Here is a 19,678-nt window from a genome sequence, read left to right on the forward strand (position 1 = left end):
TCATCATCAATCATCATTATGAATATTCCTTTTAGATAGAGATACACATGTACGCATATTGTGTGGATGGTCTATGTAAGTGATGTGTGTATAGGTTCTGTTGTGCATCCGTGGACAGAAAAAAAAAATATCAAACTCATTTGAACTTTTGTAACACATGAACGAGCAAAGGATATCTTCATTAAAAATCTCATGATTTGTTTTACGACCATCAAACCTCATGGTGAAAAAAAAGAAGAGTTTTTTTTTTTTCTTTTACAATCGAGTGTTATTAAAAAGTACATACATTAGCAAATAACATTACTGAAAATCCCTCTAAGAGAAGGATGAAATTTTCATTTTTGCTAGAGAAAGAGATAAATAAATGAAGCTGAATATTCTATTACGATTACTATTAGTTCACGGGAAGAAGAAAGAGGCGAAGAACTTTGTAGACGCATCACATACTATTATTCATCACTGTTGATTATCTGCATAATGTATATTCCCTCTTTCGTTCTGTCTCTTTTACTTGGAACTTTTCAAATTTCAAATATGTTTGTGTGGTAAAATGAGAGTCAAGTCAATAAAAATTTGAATTAAATATCATAATAAGAGCATGACTTAATGTAGATGATGCGAAACAAGACACCAAGAAAGACTTAAGCACATGGGAGAACAGTAATTTATCAAATTTCAAATCACCACAACAATTATATATGTAAAAAAGCTACTATATAATTATATACTATGGTCCCAAAACTATATTCCAGAATCCGGCGGCCGTGGAAGATTTCCCAAATTTCGCCACCATTCACTCCAATATTAAATAGGCGAAATAGTTAAGAACTTTCAATTTCATATTTGCAAATAATTGTTGTCATAAAGACATAAACATAGGATTAAAAAGTACTATATAGTATATTATAAGAAAATATACAAACAAAATCAGATTTAAATGAGATCTAACCAACATGTAGTTATGGGGGGAAAACTACAAATATACAAACAACAAGCATAGATTAATTAAGCATTGAATAATAAACCCTACAAGCAAATAATACTAATTAAAAGTGTTTATACTAAAATAGAAAATAAATGAGTAACTTCTTCATCCTATATGTGCTATGTTTAATTTGTTGAATAATAATCTTGTCAAGAGATTAGCTATAATTTCGGAAAATAGTGTCTTTTTATGTTCTTTGGTCGGAAGATGAACATAACCAAGTACCGTCATTATTATGATCATGATCGGAACCACCGTAACTTGCATTATCACCGGTGGTTATGTTCCCATTAGCCGCTGCCGCTGCCGTTGCCGTGTGAGGATTAGCAGATGGACTCTGCATCATACAATTGATACCAAGACCAAACTGATCGTGATCATTGCTTCTAGGGTTTGAAATATGAGCTTGGAGAAGGGCCTGTGGGTTCATATTCTCGAAACCGTTGTTAGGGTTTTGAAATTGCTGAATCTGTGATCCGGATAAGAGTGGAGACGTCGTTGGCATGAGCTTTTGAGCGAAAGGTCGTAACAAGAGATTGTTGTTATTGTAAGAGTTTGGCGAAGAAGAAGACAAGCCGAGGAAAGTGTTGAGGCGCGTGGTGTTCACGACGGAGTTGTTGTTGAAAAGCGGCGGAGCTGGGATTCCGGTAAACTCTTGAACCATCGCTCGGAAGTTTGACGTGTCCGTCGTTAGAACCGTGGTTGGTGCTCTTCTTGATGCTCGTGATCTTTTCTTTGTTTTCTTGGTAACTCCTATGTTGTTATGGGGAGGGAGTGATGACGTGGCGGAGAAGGTTCGGAGGTCCGGTTGGGATATAGGGTTGGTTTGTTGGTTTACGGGTAAGAACGTGTTGTTGTTGTTGAAGTAGTTTGGTGATATTAGAGAGTTGTTGTTGTTATGGTCGAAATGGAGGAGGTTGAGGTAGTTTTGTTGCGGCGGAGGTAGAGATGACACGTGGTGGTCGAAGAAGGCGGAGATGGATTGATCGGCGGCGCGTGAATCGTACTCCTCTTCTCCTCCTCCGCCACCGCCACTTGAAGATTGCATGCTACTACTATTACCGGACTCCATCTCGTAACCGGAAAACAAAAAAAAAACGATTTTGATGAGAGAAAACGTAAGAAAATGTTAAGGGAGCTATTGTTAAGGAGCATATGAAATGGGATATTATGGTAAATATAAGACATTTGGTGTGACATGATATATTTTTAATTATTTTGTTTTTGTGTGAAAGGGAGAAAAAACAGGGAAGGTGAAATCGCATTAAGTGGTTCCACTACCACCATCCACTATTGTCTACTCTATATAATATCACATACGTACATGTATCTAAGCTTTGGTTTATATTAAATCTATTCGTTTTGGTGATAGTCAAAATTCACTTTGATTGTCTTTGGTTCGGATAATGATCTGTTTTGTTTTTCTACCACACTGCAGTGCATGATATGATATATATGCACACAAATCTTGTATTACTTTTTTCCTGATAAATGTTATCTATACCTTTTCTTCGTGATTTGTGTGTATGCTACTGTGACAGTAAAATATGCGATAAAATAAAAATAAAAAAATTGTATCGTGCGCACAATAAGTTATCTTCCTCTTGGTATTCTCTAATATTAAAGCAATATGGGTTGTTCAATTAATTATCTGCTAATCTCTTACATGATGACATAAGTAGGTCAGTTGATTTGGACCAGATTCAGTAATATCATACTTATTAGATGTCATCATATAGTTCTACCAAGATAATTTTTTTGTTTGATTCGTTTCTCTTTTGAATTGAGTAATTTCGAAATCACAAATTCAAAAGATGAACATAATAAATATCTACATAATCATTGATAAATTTTAAATAATAAAATGATTTGATATAGAAATAATGGTTTGAGTGTAGATTTTGATCGATTCTAGGTTTGGTCAGAAAATAAGAATTAATCATATTAAGGAAAATTTAAAAGGTCTTATGGGTCCATCCATAAACCAAAATGCCATAACCCTATTTTCACTTTACCCATACGGCTTAATTTTGTTTGGTTACCCACACTCATTTATATATGTTTTGTCCAGTTCTCATCTATTGTTTCTCAATCATCATATTAACCGAATTCTATCTAGTCTAACAATGTCATACTATCAGATGATTACACGTACATATCGATGATGTCTTGAGATTTATTTTTCGAAAATTTTGGAGCTAACATGTAATATAATTAACAAGAATAATAGAAATTTGCCTTTCTTATCATACTTTGTCCTAGTTGAGTACTGAGAATGTATCGTTCTACAAAGATTGTAGTAACGTTATAAAACACGTGTGAGTTGACAGGTATTGGTTGATTGAATTTGGATTGTGGCGGGACATGATCATAACTTTTTTTATAAACTATGGCCTATATGAGTTTGATCAGATTTTCATATGCAGCATAGTAGTTTCGCTTGGTTTGAATTTTGCATGGGGGAGAAAACAAATATTTTTTAAAAAAGAAAAGAAATTATAAATGGGCTGACGGTTAATGCCCAAAATTTTCCTCCTAAGCTAAGGGTCTATATGATAAATTAACAAAACTGGTTTTTGGTATTTGAAAGCCCAATCACTTTTTGAGAAGTAAAACAAAAAACGCTGTCATTTGAATACAATTTCGCTGAGGTGTGAAAAACGTTGGTTGACGAGGATGATTTTTCTTTTCATAAATGAGTATATGAGTAAGATTTATAGTATAAATTATGCTTAAAGGTAATTAAAAAATATGGAATATATATTTGGAAAACAATACTTAATTCTCAATATAGATATGAATTATTCTTAATATAGTCAAAACTATCAAAAATTTCAGAGTCATTTATAAGGAATTTTTTTTTTTTAATACATATCACATTTTGCTTGGTCTGTAAGATGCCAGGGAGAGCCATAAAGGGTACTTTCGTAATCCACCTAACCTATCCTTACCGACCCGCCGAGTAAACGCCATGTCTGAAACAAGCCTCTCAGATGATCCATCTTAATTTTCTCATCACAATGGATAAGAATCAGCCACGTCAACAAGACACGCTACTCCATAAAACACACAATCACAACCCAATTGTTAATTCCCAATTATAGCCCTTCCGTCAATAATATTCGCATCTCTTTTAATAGACCTTTCCAGAATGAAAGAAAGGAAAAAAATCAGAGAAGAAACACAAAATGGCTCGCCGCGACGTTCTCCTCCCCTTCCTCCTCTTTCTCGCAACCGTCTCCGCCGTAGCCTTCGCCGTAAGCTTCCTCAATCTTTAACCTCTCTCGATTTTTTGATTTTTTTTTTGATTTGTTTTTAAATCTTGACTTATTCAATGCTGTCTGAATGATGATTTAGGAAGATGATCCAGACTGTGTTTACACATTCTACCTGAGAACCGGATCGATCTGGAAAGCAGGAACCGATTCAATCATCAGCGCGAGGATCTACGACAAGTTCGGTGACTACATCGGAATCAAAAACCTACAAGCCTGGGCTGGATTAATGGGACCTGACTACAATTACTTCGAGAGGGGTAATCTCGACATTTTCAGTGGAAGAGCGCCGTGTTTGCCTAGTCCGATCTGCGCCTTGAACCTAACCTCCGATGGCTCCGGTGATCACCATGGCTGGTACGTTAATTACGCCGAGGTCACGACCGCTGGTGTTCACGCTCAGTGCTCGACTCAGACCTTTGAGATTGAGCAGTGGCTCGCTACTGATACTTCTCCTTATGAGCTCACCGCTGTACGGAACAACTGTCCTGTCGCGCTTAGGGATAGTGTCAGCCGTGTCGGTTCTGAGATCCGGAAGAAGCTTTCTTGGGTTATCTGAGTGATTCGTAAAAGTCTTTGTATTGTTTGTTTTGTCTTCGTCGTCGTCGTCTTGTGAGTGTAATGTGGCGTTAATGAATATGATTCGATAAATAAAACTTTTAGAACTAATTATTAGCGAATTGTTTGACCCCTGATTAGAGAGTGATTTAGTTTAAAATCACGTCAAAATCATTTGATTAGTCTCGGTCTTTATGTTTAATGTAAAACAAATAAATGAGACATTAAATTCAAGGACTAAGACATGATGAACACAATGGACTATAAAATTGATTTGTATGCACGCACATAGGTGTCGATATTAATACTCGGAATCGAATTTGATTGGACCAGTAAACCCCTTTGGGCAAACAATGCCACGTTTTTGTATTCATTTTGATATAACAAACTGTGTGATATTTATATGATATATTGTGTCCATATTGTAAACCTATACTTTCTGTGGGGACAAAATCAAATTTTTGATATTTTATTGTCAAGAAAATGTTGAAAAGTTTAAAGAATATATAATGTGTTTTTTTTTTATTAAGGATTATATTCAGATTAAATGGTATATTCTTGGACATCAATTCGCATATTGTACAATACAAAGCAAACTTACAAAATAAGAATATATAAATGAAAATGTGTTGAATAGGAAAAAAAAAAACTGTAAAATAAAATACAATAAAATATTAAATTTACTTAACAATGTGAAAAACAAGTTGGATTTGTGAAATCTCTAAAAATCAAATGATTTGATCCAAAATCCGGTTAACTTTCACATCATATTGCAAATTTATTATTTATTTTTTTATTATTATTTAATTTAATAAAAACTTTAAAACTAAAATTTTCAAAATTAAAACAAAATAGAAAGTGAATGAAAGTTTCAAAAATCTTTTTAAATCAGTAAGAAAAAACTTTTTAAAAATTAATTAGAAAATTGAATGTTAAATCTACATAAAGATGCAATAAACAAATTGGATTTCTGGAATCTCTAACGATCAAATGACTATATCAAATGACTAGATCCAAAATCTGATTGGTTTTCATATCATATTATAAACTTATTACCCAATTTTCATTAATTAAAATTAGAAAAGTTAAAAAAAAAAATTAAACAAAAAAAAAATTGAATGGAAAAAAAAAACAGTAAAGAAAACTTTTTTTTCCGTTTAACTTAGCGTAAAAAAAGAAAAAGAGAAGGGATGAAATTGACCTAGTTTTTATGGGATCACCGGCAAACGAAGCACCGTCGGCGTCTCCGTGGAGTAGCATCTTCATACTTTGTGATGGTGAGAGGGAGAGAGAGACTGCGATGTAATTGAAATAGAATTAAAGCAAGCGCAGGGGTCGAATAAGAGAAAAGAGAACCCTAAAAAATCAGAGCATATGTATAGTTGCAATCTTAATCTCACTCTCTGTTTCTCTGTCACCGCAAACAAATCACCGTCGCCGTCTCTGTGGAGTAGCATCCCACATTCCCACCTCCGCAGTAGTATTGGCTTCGTAGACTTTCTTCAATATTTGTGGCGGTGAGAGAGAGAGAAACTGCGATGTCGACACCACTACCACAAACCAGCCATCACGACGAACCGACGGAGAAGGAGGAGTGATTGTAAACGAAGATGAATCACCTTCCATCACGCTCGTTTCTCGTCGGCGAAGAGAAACACCAAACCCCAAAACAAACAATAAAGCATTGGTTGGAGGAGAGCCAAAGATGAACTGTACAACAGGTTCTTCACTGAATAGTATGTTGCTTTGTCCTCCTGCTGGCTGTTTGCAAAATTATGCAAAAAAAAAAAATAACAATCTCAAATCGAAGAGAAAGTAAAACTTTTCAAAAAAGCATTGCCAAGATAAAGTATACTTACATTGGAAACTTTAACAGAAGTACGTAAGTTCCTTGGTGCAGGCTCTCCCATGTCTCTGTTACCTCTAGCTTCTTGTTGAGCAGCAGCCAAAGATCGAGGCTGAATCTCAGGTGGAGGTCCAAAGATGTTATGACCGCTGATCTCTTCGATCTTAGCACTTGATATCTGCTTGTTGCTCTTTAAGTCAGCCTCGGTGAGCAAGTTTCCGCTAAGCTCTCTTTGCTTTGCAACCTCGGTTAAAGTGGTTGGTTTCTTAGGGGAAACATTCCCGTCAGCGCTGAAAGATATCTGACTCATCCCATTCAGAGTTTGCTGCAAATTTCAGAAATACATTATTATTACCTAACTACCATTTCTGAAATACACATGTTTCAAAATCTGTTGAAACAAACATGAGAGTCACAAGAAAAGTATAAGTTACCTGATAGTAACGGAGTCCAGTCTTTGGATCAGTAGCATCGGAATCAGACCCAACTTTTGCCTTATCAGTAAATATGCCACTCCCAGTCATCTCTTTCAACTTGTACCCTGAACAATTCTTCCTGTAAACAAAAAAAAAAAAGAATAAAATAGCCTTAAAAAACAAGTAAAGATTCAACCTTTAACACTAGCAGATCATGGAAAGTATAAGCAAATTAGGTAAAGCTAAATTATAAGTATCAACAAAGAAGAGACAAAGAACTCCTCAATAGAGATAATGAAACAGTAGTAGATTGACATGTAAATGGTGGGGCTTGATGAGAACAATGAATGTAATAAAATATAGAATTAAAAAAAAATCCTCAGATAAGCCAAAAAAGCATTTGACCAATCTCTTTTCATAAGTTCATCATTGCTTCAAAATGATGATATCACAAAATAAAATAAAAAGAACTGACATTCAAACAAAGGAACCATTTTTTTTTTTTTTTTGTGAATAATAAAAAAAAATGCAATCCCTTTCAAGAACCGATTCTGTTTCAACTTAGATCTGGTAATGAAATGGTTAAATAAAGATTTTGCATGAGGGATGAGATTTAAAATAGATCTTCTTACAGCTTATTGAGAGACTGAGCTTCCTCATCTGTGATCTGACCTCCGCCGAGAATCTTGCTGATTCCATCGGATGGCTGTAAAATAAATGAAAGAAGAAATCACGGTTCAGCTTTCTCAATAGAAAAACAAAAAAAAGTGAGAATATATTTAATGAAGAAACAAACGGACCTGGTGAGAACGAGCGGCGGAAGGGGTTGTAGAATGTTGAGGAGGAGGGGTTTCTGACCAGGAAAGCAGATCGGCGGTGGAAGTGTGAGGGTTTCTCACCGGCGTGTTTCTCTCCATTTCTTTTTTTGTTTTCTTCTCTTTCTTCTGATTCCAAGTGAAAAAAAGGTTTTTTTTTTTCTTGAAACACTTCAATCAATGGTTCAAAGATATCTTTTCTCTTTTCTTTTTTATTCTTTTTACTTTAAAATCATAAAAGGAAAATATAGAAAGAGATTAGCGTAAAGACTAAAGAGCAGAAATAGAATTGTTATTTATTGTCTCATGACAGAAATAGAGTTTTAATTTAATAATCTTCGATAAACTGAACATTACAATCCGAATTGAATGAGGAAAGCTACTGAAAGCATTAAATTTAAATAGTTTTTTTTTAAAAAAAAAAAACCCCCAAAAAATATACTACATACTTACATAGTACACCAAAAACTTTATTAAAAGCAAAATGTAGATTTTTTCCCACTCTCATAAATAATTTTTTTTTCCACGCTCATAAATAATTTGTTATCATCATCGTTTCATATTGTTTTCCAAATTTTCAGTTAATAAAGGTTTTTTAATTTTACATTTTATCAACGGTTAAGTATGGATAAGTTATAAAATATTCAAATTCATTTCAAACCAAAATCTTGAACTTCATATTGTAAAATAATAAACATATGAATAAAAAGTTTATAACTAATTTTTATTTTGTAAAAAAAACTATTTTTTATTTATTTAAAACAAAATAAAATATAACTAATAGTTGTTTTTAAAAAAAAAAAATCTATAAGGAAAAATTGAAATTCTTTTTTTTTTTAATTAGAAATTGAATACTAATTGTGAAATCTCTAACTATTAAATGACGGATCCAAAATCAGTTTAACTTTCACATCATATTGCAAATTTTATTATTTTTTTATTATTTAAAATTTTATTAAAACTTTTAGACTAAAATGTTCAAATTTTTTTAAAAAAAATAGAATGACAATGAAAGTTTTAAATCTTTTAAAATCAGTAAGGAAAAAAAACCTTTTAAAAATTATCTAGAAAATTGTGAAATCTACATAACGATGTGATAAACAAGTTTGATTTGTGGAATTTCTAACGATCAAGTGAATATATCAAATGACTGGATCCAAAATCTGATTAGTTTTTACATCATATTGTAAATTTATTATCCAATTTTTCATTAATTAAAATTAAAAAAAAAGTTTTTTAAAATCAATAAAAACGTTTAAAAATTAAATAGAAAATTGAATGCTAAATTTATATAAAGATGCGATAAACAAGTTCGATTTATGGAATCTCTAACGATCAAGTGACTATCAAATGACTGGATCCAAAACCTGATTAGTTTTCACATCATATTGTAAACTTATTACCCAATTTTCATTAATTAAAATTAGAAAAGTTTTTTTAGAAAAAGCAATTTATAAAAAAAATTGAATGAAAAAAAAAACAGTAAGAAAACATTTTTTCCTTTTAACTTAGCGTAAAAAAAAAAAAAAGAGAAGGGATGAAATTGACCTAGTTTTTTGTTGGGATCACCGGCAAAACAAAACACCGTCGCCGTCTCCGTGGACTAGCGTCAAGCATCTTCATACTTTGTGATGGTGAGAGGGAGAGAGAGACTGCGATGTAATTGAAATAGAATTAAAGCAAGCGCAGGGATCGAATAAGAGAAAAGAGAACCCTAAAAAATCAGAGCATGTAAATTGCAAGAATCAGTAAACAATCAGATAGAGAGAAAGAGTAAGGGCGAGACCTATATTTATAGACTCATCTTATGTCCGCGTGTCTTGGGATCAAAGTTTCCTTTTTTTTTACACATCTCTGTTATGTCTTTCTTTTATTTGACCTTATGACTCAAGTTTCCTTTATTTGACCTTATGACCGACTTACTCGTATGTTGTTTCCTTTTCACTGTGCTCTGATTGAAATAAACTAAAGAAAACACATCTTGCCAACAAAATATCCAAGCAAAAGATTCAATCACTTCGATTTCTATTTCATTGAAAGATAATTAAAGAAACCTAAATGATTTAGTAAAATGTAAATCCCAACAAAGGATTATGAAAGGAACTGTACATTATTTGAGTTATCACTACATATATTCTTTGTTTCGTCAAAGCTATAACACCATACTCCATAGGAGAACTCAAAATGCTCCACCAATTCAATCACCTACATTTATATAATCTCTAAAATAAAATCAATCCTTCAGATCTATCAAAAGCAGTAGCATTGACGCATTCTCTCCCACTCCCTCCTTACCATCAAGGAAGAAGAATCCAGAAACTGCATACCATATATAGCTTGTGGTAAAGATTGCTTGCTTGCATTGTCTAATGACTTTAACTTTATTACTTCTTCTTTTTTCTTTTTTAACTATATAGACCTTTCTTAGATGTTTTGTTGCGTTTACTCTGTTGTTTGTTCGATCGAACGGAGCTCCCAGTTTCCTTCTCCATCAATTAACCTCAATTCCAAGGAGTGGAACGGGATTAGAGCGGGCCGCTGAGGTTTGTGTGGACAGAGATGAATTTAGTAAGATTGATACGGTTTCATGGGATATATCGTGTACGGCAAAACAAAAACAAAAACTTACTTGTGACGAGGTTATGAAAGTGACTCCCATATCTCTTGCAACCCTATAGAGCTGTTCCTCAACATCAACACTTGTCGCGCTGCAAAATAAAGAGCAGATATATAAAGAGAAGGGAAGATGATGGTAAAAAGTACGGGGTAATTGCAGGAGAAGACTGATCATTTACTTGGTGCATTCATCAAGGACTCCAAACTTCGGTCTGTGAAAGAATAAACGTGCCTACAATACGAAACAACTCAAGATTATTCACGTAAAAAACAAAAGAATGTGTCTGTTGTTGCTTTACAAAGTGACTTACCATGCCTAGTCTCTGTTGCTCTCCAAGAGATAATATGTCTTCCCAATTGGTAGTAGCATCCCAACCACCTACATCTCTTTCCAAAAGATAAACTAACCGAACATTCTCCAAAATGGTTTTCAAATGAGCATCCAGAACGCTTCCAGCTTCAGTTGAGCTTTCTCCTGTTAGTTACACCAATATTCCGCACATATTAGAGATAGGAAGATCAAACAACTTCCACTTCAGGTAACAGATATAGATCATTCGATTTGAAAATCAAAATAACCTTTTCAAGTAAATGTATTTTTGGACTTACCATTGGTGTATAACTTTGCTGCCCTTTTCTCTGCTTCTTCTTTAGATAGAGGATATATAATTTGATCTCTCAGTGTCCCTAAACATGTATAAGGTCGCTGCGGGACAAAAAACATGCCATTCCCTGACCCAAGTTCTTTGATATCCAATGATGGCTTGGCAAGTCTTCCGCATACAGTGGGCCAGATATCTCTAAGGACTCTAAATATAGAAGTCTTTCCACTACCATTTGGACCTGAAATTTTTGCTAGTATTAGCTCTGGGCTAATGCAGTAACTTCAATGACGGAGATTAATTCACCAACCTGTGACAAGCAGGCTTTTCCCTGAAACTATTTCGCATGACAACTTGCTAGCCATCAATTTCTGAGCAGGGGTAATGATATCCACCTCCGAAAAGGAAAGTAGATCTTGAGATTCCAAACGACTTGTGTGATTTTCTGAGGGAACGCCTGAAAATAGTAGGACAAAATGAACATGATTAACTCAAGTTCAGACATTGTCTATAAGCCTAATCACTCCTAAGAATATGTGAACACATCCAGCAGGAAAAAGTTCATAAAATCTTGACTATGTATATGTACATAAAGCACCAAGATTTTGTAGCAGCTTGCCAAAGTGTAAACCTATATATATGCCGTAGTACCTGACTGAGAAGCATCCAAAAACTCATCAAGCTCAAAAATTCTGTTAATACCACCAGAGAGCTCAAGGAACTTCTTGTTTAGTTCAAGAATATCGCCAAAAGCCATAAAGCTTTGGGAGACAACAGAAGCTAAATACCGCAATGCATGTGCCAATTCACCTGGTATCAAAAGAACCATGCAAGAAAGCGTTACAGAGATAACATGTACATACTTCATTGGCTCACGTTTCTCAATGAAGAGATTAATTAGACAAGTACTGTTGAGAGAGAAAAAAGTGGTGAGATCTCACCTTGAGTGGAGACAAGAGCTCTGTCTCCCTTGTGTTCTAGGGCATACAATAAACTCAATCCCCAAGTCACATTATTGGGAAGTTGCTTTGTAACAAAATCATCAAGTATGCCATACACCCATTTCTTCCTCAAGAGCATTAGAGAGTGGTCCAGCAGGGCCCTGAATTTTGTGTCCACCATCTGCTCCATGAAAAAGAAAAATAAGCGCACATTCACCTATAAGACATGTTAAAGCTCCAAGCCCACAAGTGAAGCCGCATTTGACATGAAAAAGCCATCATTACATAACTTGATAAAACATTTCCAAGTTCACTTCTTGTAACCCTGCTTCACAAATAACTATCCCAAAATCCAACAGCTATAGCTAGGGAAGTTAAGACACTTACAGCTTTTTCTCGAGCTCCACCTCCAAAGAATGCAATAGATTCAGCATGAGTGTTCAGCCTTTCGTGCATAAACCTACATAAACAGGAACAAGTTGGTCCTGATAGTTTCTATAACACAATCATCTGCAAATTGGACGAAGCACAAAAAACCTACCTAAACTTCCCCTCAAGCTGCTGTTCTTCACCAGCTAGATCACCGAAATCGGGAGCAACACGTCTCAGAAAACCCAAACCAAGTAACATATATGTGTAAAGTATGGCAACTCCCCTCTGACCAGTCAATAGCTTCATCCTCCAGGTGAACCTTCAATTTTTTTTTTTTTTTTGCATAATTATAATTCAAACCAAGAACCTTGAAACAACTATTAGAAAAACAGTCCAACAAAGTGTACGTACCAGAGAATGTCAACTGAAGGCTTTACCATTCCAGTAAGAAGTCCAGACAAGTCACTGGTTAGCTTTTCCAGGTCACGAGTGAGTCTCTGGTCCGCATCAATACTATTGCCTGACATGTGGAAAACCTGAATATATATATACAAAATGAGATATTTACTGTCTCTAACTTTGCGACATCAACTTGTAAGAAAAGAACAAATAAACAGCCACTGCGAAGCATAGAAATTTAGGTCAAGTTGCACTGAATAACACAAGTTTATCCACAATGCATGAATAGGGCATAGTTGCATAATATCTTTGAGCCTTATAGATTTGAATTTGACCTTGTAAAACGCATTGTTTCTTAAGTAATTCCGTAGCAGATGTTGAGTCAAACGAATCCTCCACCCTAACGCTAGCCTTTGCGTTAGATGCCTGAAGAATGTACCAAAAAGAGTTAGGTGAAACCGTATCAGCGAAGGGTTTTATAAATATAACTAATATTTTAACGTCAATAAATTTCATAACTTGCTTTCTTTATAGCAAACACATTCATCGAGCAATTTAGTAAGTCGTGACGAGGGGATAATAGCTGGTGGACTTTGAACATTTAAATATGCATAAAAAAATAAGGATTACCTTAATGAAGGAGCAATGATAGAAGATGCACCACTTTGGAGAACACTCAAACCAATCAAACGAACAAAGGCTGTCTTATCTTGCTCCAAGACATACTTCACAGTGGTCCCTGCAAAAATCATGGTTGGTTGTTAGAAACGGGGCCCTATTAATAAAACTGACCAGGTAAACACGGAGTATGTTACCATTCAAAGAGGCTATTCGGTCAGAGATCAGTGTTCTTGAGACGACAAGGCAAGCAACAGCGAGCAGTTGTGCTCCTTGTTTGTCAAATATAGTGGGTATCTGAAATGTAACAGTGACATGGTCAGCTAATTTGAGAAGTATAATACCAATATTAGCATTAATACGGGATAAATAAGTTAGCCAAGTGGAAATTGCAGAATGAAAGGTTGGCCATCCAAGGAAGCTAAAGAAATGCACTGAAATGCAAGGGAGAATGAAAGATAAAGCCTGTTTATTGTTTTCAAGGTTCACAAGAATTCACTCTAATAGTAACCGAAGCTCACCAATACGTTTAACATTGCAGCTACTCTTGATGGTAAAGCCCTTTGGAATGTTTGAGGTTGAGGAAAACGAGGCAGCATTACACTTTTATCAACAACAGGTGACTTTGTAATTAACTGTGTCAGGTACGACTGACCCTTTGAATTAGTGGTAGCAGATTCCTACATAACACCAAGTAAAAAGGTTATATAATCACCTCAACGAAAACTAAAATAAACCAAAATATATACACAAGCTTCTGAGACCTTTCTAGCTGCAGCAAACGCTCGTTGAACAACCATAGCATCATTTTGCCGATCTGTATCTGAAATTTTCGCTGAATCTGAATCAATTTCAGCATCCGTCAGAAGGGCAGAGTCATCCCTGAAGGTTTAGTCATTTTTAGTAAGTAAATACAAATGCAAAAAAAACTTTGATAATCCTCAAAAAAATGGTTAAGAAACAATCCCAACCTCTTGTAGTGAACACTCCATCCCCCTTCGCCGTCTAGTGACAAAACAACATCATGAAATGCAACAAGGGCTGGACGATGGGAGATTGTTATGCAAGAAGTTCCCATAGCTCGAACCTTAGCGGCAAAGCGTTCTTCCATATCAGTTGTCACAGCACTTGTGCATTCATCAAGAATTGCAAATTTGGGTTTGTGGTAGAATAATCTGGCCATCCCCAATCTCTGTTGCTCTCCAAGAGATAGCTCATCACCCCAGTTAACCTCTTTTTCGGGTTGGTAGCGATCCAATAAATATTCTAGATCAACCTACAAGCAAAAGTCCACAATAATAAGCATAACATACAAATTTGACAAAAGCAAACTCAAACCACCCAAACCATCCTACTATAGAATAAAGAAACTAGGATACCAACATTTTTCAATAGCTCCACCATTCCAGTCTCAGTGAGTGGTTCAGTCTCTTGATCAGAAGTAAGAGGATATATTAACTGGTCACGAAGTGTTCCTACTGCCATATAGGGTCGTTGCGGCACATAGAAAATCTCCTTGTTAAGATCAGAACCAACTCCTGGCTTCACAATGTGCCCAGACACCAGGGGCCATAGACCTCCTAATACTCGGAAAAGGGAACTCTTGCCACTTCCATTAGGACCTAGGATACATATGGTTGAACAGATAATTATAATATCAGGCAAATGGAAATCAACATTGCAAATCAGCATGTTATTGCATTAATTAAATAACAAAAAAATGAAGACCAGGAACCTAAAAATAGTCCAGTAAATGAATCACAGAAGATGATGTTGTTGCCACCATTCCACTAACACCCTAGTCGTTGAACAGGATATGAACGACTCGTCTATAACTAGGCATATCAAATCTACTTTTGACAAGGGTGATATTGCTATCCATTCCAGAATACAAATATTACTTCGTTCAGAATAGCAAATATACTCATTTCAAGGATCAGAGAAAAAAAATAGCAGCAGATATGCTACTCTATCTATCATTTTTGCTTCAGTGGCTGAGATATTTCTAGATGATGAAGAAAGCGCGAAAGATAGTCATTGTTACTGTTAAAGAAAAAGTAATCGAAAGGGAAATTGATAGTCATACACTCATACTATGAGTTACCTGTAATCAGAAGATTAGACCCTTGCTCAACTCGAAGGGTGAGATCCTCCACCAAAACATTTCCCGTTGGAGTAACAACCTGAAGTGTGTTTAGTAACTTTAAGAACACAACATTATGGAAAAAATTTACAGTAACACAAATCTGTGTTCCAACTACCTTGACACCGGAAAACTCAACATAGTTAGCTTCACTTAGGTAATTTCTGCTTCTATTTCTTTGAAAAGTGGATTTCTCATCACCACTGAGTTCTCTCGAGACAGCCATCAACTCATGGATTCGGTCAGCGTAACCACTGTAGGAAACAACAACATTTCAATGATTAGAAAGTATAGCCACCATGACTGATAGGTGTAAAATTTAGTCTAATTAGTCATATCTCTCCCACATATGATTTCAAAAATAGTGCAAAATTATAAGCCCAGAAAGAATGTTTCTTGAATCAGAATCATCCAGTGCCATTTTTCTTCAGGGACCACCAACTGAACTGTATTCTCATGCTTATGGTAAATTCTTCTTAGAAAGCATACGTCTACAAATTTTCAGAGTACAACTACACAATGTCTACCCTTTAAGTGTCTGGCGTGAGATTCAACATAAAGCATTACCTGAGTCGGTTGAGCCGCCTGGAGCTTATAGAAAGTGTTCCTAGCGCCTGAAAGAGAGATATAATGACACTGGTGTGATATCTTATATTGCTTAGCATCTCAGCTCTTCCTAGGGTCGAGTCGTCAGGTCTTAGATGCCCAGAGAAGAATGGTTCGATAATCAGAATAACTGCAACTGTAGCACCAAGATACTTCAGCAGGAAATCTTGGATCATGCCAAACCACCAGTGATCATGAAGCACGTGACTCATATGGCTAACAAGATTCTTGAACTTTTGTTGTATATGCGATTCTTCCCTGGTTTCCCCACCATAGAATGCTATGCTTTCCGAATGAGTCCTTAATCGTGAATGAAGTTGCCGGTACTCCCCTTCCAACTGCTGTTCTTTGGACATCAATTTCCCAAAAGAAGGAGAAAAGTTCCTTATTGCCGTCCCGGCACCCAGTACATAGGCCTACAAAATAATAGCAGATAGAAAGAATTGTACTGTCAACGGACACAAGGCAAAGCAAGTATAAACGGCCCAGCATAAGCTCAATCTTGCAAACATAGAAGATTAAACAAGACTCACCAATATCCAGAAGATGTATTTTGGACTAGCATATGAACACAGGCGCCATGCATACACAATTCCATCAGTAACCGCCGTCAAATCATCCTGTATAAGTTCGCTCAACTCTGAGGAGAATCTTGGTACATCGCTGGCAATCCGTTGCTCCGGGTGCGTAATCCGACCATCCACATGTGATATTTTGTAATACACCATATTCTGAAATAATAATAATAATAATAATAAAGGATAGTTAATGTGTTACCCAGCCAGAAGTGTGAAGTATACTCAATATGCACACTAGTCACAAAAATACTCGCATATAGAAATGGTAAATAATTGATTTGCCACAATTCAGAACAGAAGACAGTGGCTACCTCAAAATAATGTGAATGAATTAGCTTCGTCAATATTTTTCTGAATCGCAAACTCAAGGCCCCAGTAATGTACTTTGAAGTAGAGTGCATCGTCGATAGCATGAAACACAACATAATATTCTCGGAGATAAGACGTAGAAACAGTGGCGCACGCCTTAAGAAAGCAGCACGGAAAAGGAAACCTTGTACTTTCGCTAATCTATTGCTTAAAGCAGTTCTGAAAACCTTCAATATGTAAAGTAACAGATTTTAGAAAATGAGGAGCTAGATTTCTATAACAAAGAAGCAACCGTTCGCAGTTGGGGCGTTCCCATGGATATATATCTACAGCACGAGATCAAACAATTTTATTCATCCACCAGACACAAAATTCTATATGACTTCACTTGGGGAAAAAACATAAAACAAAAGCGTAAAATTAACAATGCGTATTAAAAGGAAATGCATACCACAGTGGCAACTAGTGCCAAAAGATCCCTGGCACCCATTTTTCCCATCTGAGACAGAAGAATAGCAGTCAGAACCTGAAGAGATTTTAATCCTCCCCCTTTCTTGTTTTTCGTGGTTATCTTTGCATTTTTATCATTTCCAGTCAGTTTTTCCAAAGCCTCATCATCATCACTCTGACCATTGCAATGACGCGAAGAATCAGGCTTTCGAGAGCTGACCCTTGATTTCAGGTAAACAGCAGCTCCACCAGCAGCAACAATCCCAGCCGCAAGCAGTATAGATTTCCTACAGAATTTTCGACAACACAGGACAAGAGAAGAAACAAATGAAATGATATGCAGACGAAGAAGAAGAAGAAGAAGAAGTTAAAGAGCAGAGAAAACCATTACCGTCTTGACGCTACAAGACCCCGACCGCGCTCAGTTAACTGCAATAGTTGGAGTGAAGGCATGGCTGGAAGTGAGTTTTTTTATCCAACCAACAACGATGATCAGAACCAAAAGTGTGTTCTTCTTGATATCAAGTGTACAAAACACCTGAAAAGGATACCAAACTCCAAAGGTTATGAAACCAAAACATAACAAATTTTTTACAAATCTAAAGCAAAGAAAAAAGATAATATTGCAGGGAAGAAAAGGAAAAAAAAAAAAAAAAAAGAGAAAAGTTGAAGTTGTAACTGAATTGATTCTCACACGTTAGAACAGTATAACCAAAATTAGGATCAAGAAGAAGAAAAATAATGAAGATGAATCATGTATAGTGGTAACTGAATTGTTTAAGAACCCAGCAAAGTCGATCCTGAGTAGTGATTACATAAAAAAAAAAAAAAAAAAAAAAAAAAAAAAAAAAAAAAAACTGGATTCGCGAATCATTCCCAGATATTTCTATCGAACCACAAAACAAAACAAAAGATTCTTCATCCTCAGATAATTTCAAATAAGCTGAAGAACACAAGTAACGATCGAGATCAATGATTATATATACAAATTAAAACAAAAAGCTGAAGACTAATTTATTTACCTCAGCATGAGAGATTCAACCAAATTCGAATATCTCCACGGAGTATATAAAGAAATAGAAGCTAAATCGATCTCTCTCCTTCGTAACTTTGAAAAATTCAACCTAAGAACAAAAAGAAGAAAAACTGGAAAAAAAATCGGAAAGCGTAACAACAACAGCCACCCACTAGCTCAAAATCAACACCACCATGTGAATCTCAACACCCCGAAAGAGAGAGAGAGAGAGAGAGAGAGAGAGAGTTGATTAATTCCGACTCCGTTAACCAACGGCGACGAGACGTACTACTAGTGTCCACCGTAACGGAACTACTTCCCCCAAATCGAGAGATAGATAGAGAAAGAAAATGATAGAGCGAGAGAGCCGAAACTTGGGAAGAGGAGAAGATGATGACGCTGATTTTACACGTGCGAAGCTGATTTTACTCGTGCCAATTTTTTTGTTTTTGTTTTCTGATTTTTTTTTATATAGAAATACTATTTGATTTTCGTTACGAAAAGACTAAAACAAACTTTTAATTCTTCTAGTTCTATCCAGCCACACAATTTTTCATTCTCATTTAAAACTTTTATTCTAAGCAAATATGTACTTAGACAAAATCTAAAGTATAAATGGGGTATTAATTTAAGATGTTAATAGAATTTTAAAAACTTTAAATATTATGTAAAATATGTTGTTATTAGATCAAAATTTTGTTAAATTCTGCTAAAGTTTAGTGTTATTAGTTTGTGATTTGTAAAAAATCATTTAAAATTTTAACAAATTTGGATTATTAGATTCAGACTTTTATAAAGTCAGTGGTTCATGATTTTACATACTTTTTTACAAAATAAAATCATGAAAAGTATCACAAAAATAAAATTGTTTGGATTATTTGCGAGATTTTAGAAAACTAACATACAAAACTATAGAATACTCTCTAGCAATTCTTAAAAATCTTTCACTCTATTGTAGCACTGGATCTGTTAACTCACCCAATTCTTCTTTCTAACTCTATTGTAGCCTTGTTTTATTTGTTTTTGTCAAGGTTACTTTTGTGGTAGATGTTACTCTTTGTATATCCTCTAAGAAATAAATATTTACAGATTTAGCAAAAAAAAAAAAAAAAATCTTTCACTTATTTATTTTTA

General features: G+C 35.1%; 4 protein-coding genes across 7 annotated transcripts; 1 reads left to right on the top strand and 3 right to left on the bottom strand.

The window, feature by feature from the left end:
• Nucleotides 1–878: 878 nt before the first annotated feature.
• LOC104716255 (uncharacterized) lies at nucleotides 879–2,242 on the bottom strand. The gene has a single exon (XM_010433647.3). The coding sequence runs from the start codon at nucleotides 2,055–2,057 to the stop codon at nucleotides 1,173–1,175; it is 885 nt and encodes a 294-aa protein (XP_010431949.1). The 5' UTR covers nucleotides 2,058–2,242; the 3' UTR covers nucleotides 879–1,172.
• A 1,738-nt stretch (nucleotides 2,243–3,980) lies between these two features.
• LOC104716256 (PLAT domain-containing protein 1) lies at nucleotides 3,981–4,940 on the top strand. The gene is made up of 2 exons (XM_010433648.3): nucleotides 3,981–4,242; nucleotides 4,343–4,940. The coding sequence occupies exons 1-2, from the start codon at nucleotides 4,174–4,176 to the stop codon at nucleotides 4,817–4,819; spliced, it is 546 nt and encodes a 181-aa protein (XP_010431950.1). The 5' UTR covers nucleotides 3,981–4,173; the 3' UTR covers nucleotides 4,820–4,940.
• A 381-nt stretch (nucleotides 4,941–5,321) lies between these two features.
• LOC104716258 (uncharacterized) lies at nucleotides 5,322–9,546 on the bottom strand. Of its 2 annotated transcripts, XM_087468129.1 has the most exons (7): nucleotides 9,444–9,546; nucleotides 7,881–8,024; nucleotides 7,713–7,786; nucleotides 7,099–7,219; nucleotides 6,678–6,989; nucleotides 6,219–6,579; nucleotides 5,322–6,113 (listed from the first exon to the last, which is right to left on the bottom strand). In XM_087468129.1, exons 2-6 carry the CDS (start codon nucleotides 7,995–7,997, stop codon nucleotides 6,247–6,249), a joined length of 957 nt encoding a protein of 318 aa, XP_087324255.1. In that variant the 5' UTR covers nucleotides 7,998–8,024; nucleotides 9,444–9,546; the 3' UTR covers nucleotides 5,322–6,113; nucleotides 6,219–6,246. The 2 variants fall into 2 exon arrangements, with proteins under 2 accessions (XP_087324255.1, XP_010431951.1); XM_010433649.3 differs by lacking the exon at nucleotides 9,444–9,546 and having other exon boundaries at nucleotides 7,881–8,266.
• A 411-nt stretch (nucleotides 9,547–9,957) lies between these two features.
• Nucleotides 9,958–19,105, bottom strand: LOC104716259 (ABC transporter D family member 1). 3 transcript variants are annotated; one of them, XM_010433651.3, is made up of 27 exons: nucleotides 18,552–19,079; nucleotides 17,921–18,067; nucleotides 17,531–17,816; nucleotides 17,082–17,306; nucleotides 16,726–16,923; nucleotides 16,154–16,608; nucleotides 15,705–15,840; nucleotides 15,548–15,626; nucleotides 14,827–15,065; nucleotides 14,415–14,719; nucleotides 14,208–14,325; nucleotides 13,965–14,123; nucleotides 13,641–13,740; nucleotides 13,456–13,564; nucleotides 13,161–13,251; nucleotides 12,838–12,962; nucleotides 12,596–12,745; nucleotides 12,442–12,514; nucleotides 12,055–12,235; nucleotides 11,765–11,923; nucleotides 11,424–11,570; nucleotides 11,121–11,354; nucleotides 10,823–10,986; nucleotides 10,691–10,743; nucleotides 10,525–10,603; nucleotides 10,315–10,433; nucleotides 9,958–10,214 (listed from the first exon to the last, which is right to left on the bottom strand). In XM_010433651.3, the coding sequence occupies exons 2-26, from the start codon at nucleotides 17,980–17,982 to the stop codon at nucleotides 10,338–10,340; spliced, it is 4,023 nt and encodes a 1,340-aa protein (XP_010431953.1). In that variant the 5' UTR covers nucleotides 17,983–18,067; nucleotides 18,552–19,079; the 3' UTR covers nucleotides 9,958–10,214; nucleotides 10,315–10,337. The 3 variants fall into 3 exon arrangements, with proteins under 3 accessions (XP_010431953.1, XP_087324251.1, XP_010431952.1); XM_087468125.1 differs by having other exon boundaries at nucleotides 17,082–17,405; nucleotides 18,552–18,904; XM_010433650.3 differs by having other exon boundaries at nucleotides 9,958–10,433; nucleotides 18,552–19,105.
• Between the last annotated feature and the right edge of the window lie 573 nt (nucleotides 19,106–19,678).

The sequence above is a fragment of the Camelina sativa genome, chromosome 10 (assembly GCF_030686135.1).
Source record: "Camelina sativa cultivar CO46 ecotype springtype chromosome 10, ASM3068613v1".
Classification (NCBI taxonomy): Eukaryota; Viridiplantae; Streptophyta; class Magnoliopsida; order Brassicales; family Brassicaceae; genus Camelina; species Camelina sativa.